The 6000-nt window shown below is 33.9% G+C and overlaps 1 protein-coding gene across 1 annotated transcript; it reads left to right on the top strand.

Annotated features, from left to right (window-relative positions):
* Positions 1-1317: 1317 nt before the first annotated feature.
* On the top strand, positions 1318-5111 carry LOC110732523 (ferredoxin-2-like). Its single transcript, XM_021912475.1, has 6 exons — positions 1318-1718; positions 1821-1884; positions 3535-3623; positions 4216-4284; positions 4546-4590; positions 4728-5111. Exons 1-6 carry the CDS (start codon positions 1497-1499, stop codon positions 4770-4772), a joined length of 534 nt encoding a protein of 177 aa, XP_021768167.1. The 5' UTR covers positions 1318-1496; the 3' UTR covers positions 4773-5111.
* The last annotated feature ends 889 nt before the right edge of the window (positions 5112-6000 follow it).

The raw sequence follows: 6000 nt of genomic DNA, 5'->3' as shown, positions 1-6000 counted from the left end.
CAGTTCATGGTCATTATGGAGAAATCATTAATGAAGGGGATACATTAGTTACAGAAGCGATGGTGTAATACCGGTAGTTGGCGGTCGATAGAGACCAGAGGAGTCTAGAGAGTCCGAGGCCTCGTCTTTCGTGTGTATCTCACCGGTGGGTTTAAAAAACCACATATAATCGTTGAGTATCCCAAATTAATACAATGTAAGTAATAATTAGAAATACTAATTTAAACATAAGATTTTAAAAATTAAGCTAAAAATTACCCGGCCATTGATGACCAAAAATTAACACAAAATTACTAACACAAAATCGCTTGATGGGGTTTTTTATAGATACGAAATTTTGTTTGTGTCGTATGATGTGTCAATTTATAATGGTAGGTATCACAAATTTTAATTTAATTATAATTAACGAACAATTAGTATTTCTTATCATAAATATTATAAAAATTTATCGATAGGTATCAAACTTTATTATAAGCGTTTATCATTTAAATATTTTTTAGTATATTTTTTTTTGGATTTCTTATACTCGTAGTATTGAATTAATAAATTTATCTTTTTTCCTATATTTTTACGTTATTTTTTTCATTAAAATAATTTAATTCGTGGATTATAATCTACGTGGCATTACAATTTTAGATATATCAAATCTAATTCGTTACTTTTATCTAGGTGACGACATAATTTTTTAATTCAAAAATAAAATACAAATCTTTCTCCTTATTGGTCGAAATAAGTATATTTCTTATGTGGCGCTCCAAATGCTCTCCAAAAATGCCTACTTTATTTCTATGTGTTAGATTAGATTATTCCCTCCATGTTTTAATAAGGGGCGTTTGGTTGGATCATTTGGAACGGGTTGCAATGAAATTAGAATCCATTCCATCTATTTTAGGGTTTGTTTGGTATTGCTGTGGTTTTCTGTTTTTAGGAATTACTCCGTAATAAACACTTGTATTATCCCGGCTTCATTATAATTGACACACATTTTAATGAATGAGTTTGACCATCTACATATAATTAAACATTAGTAAAAATTATTAATAAGTTTGAATTATTCCTTATTAAACTTAACGTTTACATCTATCTAAAAATATTCTACATACTAATCACTTTTCATACATTACTCAAATTCTATGGTCAAAATAGTGAGAAAGAAAAATAAATAAATAAAATCAAGGTGTTTCAATTATTATAAAGCAGGATATAAATAACATTTTATTAGATTCATTTCAATATCTACTACTCAATGGTGTCGTATGTATCCTCTCTTATTGGATATTTGGGTATAACATTTGGAAGTTTAATCTTGTTGGATCCAACAAACGTTCTTAACTTAAACGGACAAGTCGGTCAATTGAGCACCAGCCCATACAACAGCCCAACTATTAATTTTAAGTTTTGGGCACCCCAAAAAATAAAAAAAATAAAAAAGCTAGGATAGAGAATCCGTTACAGTTATCTTAGCGCAATCGTTCACCCACACACTTGAAGAAGAGATGGAACTTCAAGCTCTACTCCCCACTTTCCGGGCCCCACTCCACCGGAAACCGGCATTCTACCACCAATTCTCTCGCTTTCGCTGCCTCAAAACGACGTCGGAGCTTCAAGCGCCGCCGCAGTTCACCGGAAGCAGCTCAACGTCTGCGTCAATTCCGAGTCACAAAATCACTGTCCATGACCGGCAACGCGGGTTAACTCACGAGTTCTTCGTTCCCGAGGTAACTGACTAACCTATAAATCCATAATCAACAAAATTCAAGTAAAAATAAGTAAATATTGAATATTGGATTTATTTTTATTTTGTGAATTTAATTTTGCAGGATCAATATATATTGCATACTGCAGAAGATCAGGACATTAGGCTTCCCTTCGCTTGCAGGCACGGTATTGTGTTTTTTTTCTTTTTTTTCAATGAAATCATTTATCTCCATTTTTTAGTCTAATTTGTTAATTGCTTGAATTAATAGGAATTAGCATTGATTATTGCAGTAATTCTGATGAAATGTTGCAAATTTTAGGTGTTTTTCACGAATTTTGGATAAAATTAATAAATTATACGAAGTAGTATTGTTTATAATTAGGAGCTTTCATGTGATTCTCTGGAAATGAGTGTGAAATTGTGAACTATAAGAAGCTATTAAGAAGAACATTCGGCCTAAAGTAAACATTAGTCATGTGATTTTGCCACAAGTACCATTCAAGTCTTATGCTTCGTAATTAGCCCTTAGAGTTACGTTACTGCGTACATGTTGTAAATCTGTTTATGTGTATGTCATACTGGGATAAATTGTCTTTGACATCAGCAGCTGTTTAATTTTACTTTGGTTAGATGAAGTATTGAATTATGTGTCAGTTGAGACCTCAGCAGAAAAACACACACACACACACACACCCTGTAATCCGTTGCCAATAAATTAACACTTTCATCACACTTGTGGGAATTGTCTTGTCCTGTTGATTGGACATTAAAGCTAGTTAAGCATTTGACAAAGTCGATAAATAAAGCTTTCCCTGCCAAATCATGTAATAAAGTGTTTGTCTTGGAGATTCTACGGTTAATAATACATCAAATATATAAACTTTTCAATCTTTACTCATTTCAAGGTGATATTTCATTACTATTTATGCATTACTAATCTTCACTGGATGGGCAACCTCCATTGTGGCAATGTAATGTTCAATGAAAAACCATGCTGTAGCATAAAAAATGTGTGTGCCGCGTTGGATTGCAGACTAATAGGGATTCTATAAAAGCGAGGAGTCAAAATGCAACTATTCTTGTATTCTTCTATGAAAATGTTTAAAAAGCCATCTACTAGAAGTTTATGTAGTTGTTACTACTTAATCAATTAACTAGGCTATGTGAATGAGGGAGTGTTAACAGTACTTCCACTTTTTATGCTTCCTTAAGTTTAAGTTATTGTTCTCATTTTACATTCTTGATTGCTTTGCAAAACCTACAATTTAATTGACATCTATCCTTTCCTTATTAAGCACAGAGTATCTTTTAAAATAAAGCGCATATATGTTAAGAAATTATTAGTTGTTGCCGCCCGTATTCATGACTAACAAGTAATGTCACATTTGTAATTTGAATTGAAAACATATAATGCATTGATATTTTAATAGACAAAACATAAAAATAAGAAAAACCAAAAACTAGTCAAATAAATAGGTGATTAAAGATGGAGGGAGGATTGTCTTGGTCATTGTACCCAACATATTCTTTTTTAGCAAGCCTTGAATAAAACTAGTGAACCGTAAGATCGAGGTGATATTTTAATGAGGTATGGTAAGATGTGTGATCTCACAGACCTGTATAAGACTGGCTGAAGACTATCAATGAAACAGGGTGCAACTACTTGAGGTGCCTTATTATAGTTTGATCTTATACAAGAAGCCTTTCTTATTCTTTTCTTAAGGATTAGATTATAGTAGAAGGGGGTTACAGATTTGACGCACTTGTCCGTTATAATCTCAGTTATTGTAGCCCTTGCTACTGACAAGCACATTTATTAAATACTTCTGTTGCAGGTTGTTGTACTAGCTGTGCTGTCCGTGTCAAATCTGGACAACTCCGTCAACCTGAGGCACTTGGAATATCTGCTGAATTAAAATCTCAGGTAGTATGTCAAGCTAAAACAAGTTCATTGCTGTACACTTGTACATCTGTCTGCGTGGAATTTCACGTCAACATCGCTGAACTGAATACATTGAATCCATGACAGGCTGTAGGCTTTCTATATAAGTGGAAAATTAGTAGGTGAAAACTTATATACAGATGATGTTATATATCTGGTAAAACCGTAAAATCATTGTCAGGGTATAAGTTTGAGGTGAAGTTATGGTTCCTTTGACTGATAAGAAGCCATAAAATTAATATATGAAAGAATCCCAATCAATTTCTGAATAATTTCTTTCAATCATATTCTGATGGCTTTGTTAGAAGCAGGGTTGATACTTGATAGTATATATTATACTTATTTTTGGCACAATGAATTCAGCTAGTATATTACTTTTTTTGGCTTAGGCCAGTCTAGATATAACTAAGTACTAGAAGCTCCAAGCTTAACTCTTAACTTCCTGATTGAATTTATTAGCCTACGTTGGAATTATATGACAAACCCCACAGTAACTTGTCTGTTGTTACTCAGTCATTGAGCCAAAAGAATGATTTGCTTTTGGATCCTTCATATTTTCCTCCTTTTGTCTCAGGGCTATGCACTTCTGTGTGTGGGCTTCCCATCATCCGATCTTGAAGTAGAAACACAGGACGAGGATGAGGTAAGGGGCAATAATTCAGGAAGACTATACTTTACAATCTTTGTCCTTCCGTTTCTTACTTGTAATTGTCCTTTTTTTCTTGTACCTATCCATTTTACTTCCACATTCCTCACCCACTTGTACAATTTTATATGTAAACCAAGTGTTAACAGGGGTGTATATATTTTGTATTGGTAGCTTTAGGCTTCATGCTTGTTTATTGCTGAAGCCTTGGTAATTACTGAGACAGATTTGACTGAAATATATATATCATAACCACAGGTATATTGGCTTCAGTTTGGGAGATATTTTGCCCGTGGTCCAATTGTAAGTTGTCAAATATAATTCATTATTACATTGTCATATACTTGGGGGTGTGGTGGGGGAGAAATGTAAAGCCATAATGGTGGTAGCGATCCTCAACTTTCTACAGCTCGATAATACTCCTCGTGATTCATGTGCAGGAAAGGGATGATTATGCATTGGAGTTGGCCTTGGCTGATGAATAGAAGGGGTCCTAGTCTCCTCAGGGCTGGTGACATTCCTCAAGTATTAACTCCCTTATCAACTTGCAGGTGTGTGATATCATCTGACCTACAGTTCAGCAAGTTCACACAAATGCTTAGAGCCTTCATACTATCAGGATTGTATGTGTAATGATATTAGGATTTCCTGTCTTGCTGTCTCCAGTGCATAAAAGAAAATCGATATTTAGAGGTCCTCTTTCCACAACACTGATGTAATCCATGTGTAACTTATAATTGCATGTTCTGTTCTTATTAAAGTGCTTAATGACAATTGTAATTAAAATTGTTCAGATTTGCATCACATTGTTTTTTTCGTACTCATCTCTCCGTTATCTATTGTTTGTCACATTTGGAATCTTGAAAGATTCTAATGGAAATAGAGTCTAGCCATTTTCGTTATCTTTGTCCTGAAACTTACACGGGGGGAGGTAGTCCAACACCTAGGCTAATTGGAGTACTTGAACCGTCACTCAACAAAGCATGATTAGACAAAGAACTCCCCTACATAGATGATTTAATGCTTTTCCCTTTTCTATCCTCTGTCAAATGTGATTTTCTAGCCTTGGTTCTTCCTTTTGACTCCCTCACTATCAACTCATTTATAACGTTAAACTCATGCAGAATATCAGAATTATGAGGATCGCACTTAGCTGCATAAACTAAGTCTTTCATGGCCTTCTCGAACTAATTCATCTACTTTAAACTTAAAGCTTTTCTATAACACTCACACATTTCTGGGATCAAATTCCAACACAAAAGTGCAGACCTCCATTACTATAGCAAACATATCAAGTTTAATAGAACACAAAGCAAGGTTAAACTTTAGGGAAGTGGCAAGCTCACAATTTAAGGTTTCCTCGTCCTTACTACCAATGAAGCAAAACATAAGATTTTGGTGGATTTAACTTAAGATAAAGTTTTATCAAACATTTTTCACTTAGAAAATAGATTACCCTCATCTTTCAAATTCACGTACATGGGTAAAATGTCTTCAAGACCTCAAAATGCATAATAAGATCTAGCACATCATTCAACTCCTCTTCATCCCTATCACCTTCTAAACACACATGATTAGAGAAGATTAAAGACTAGCAGGATTCAAAATTACCAAATAATTTAGAAATTACCCCTAAGATGATATTAAAGCCCCAAACTACAGACTAAGAACAGAGAATAGAATTGGTGTCAAATACTTTCTATGTAATTTCTA

Source organism: Chenopodium quinoa, unplaced genomic scaffold (assembly GCF_001683475.1).
Source record: "Chenopodium quinoa cultivar QQ74 unplaced genomic scaffold, ASM168347v1, whole genome shotgun sequence".
Classification (NCBI taxonomy): domain Eukaryota; kingdom Viridiplantae; phylum Streptophyta; class Magnoliopsida; order Caryophyllales; family Amaranthaceae; genus Chenopodium; species Chenopodium quinoa.
The sequence above is the reverse complement of the archived record's forward strand: the minus strand, read 5'-3'. Positions and strand labels throughout refer to the sequence as shown.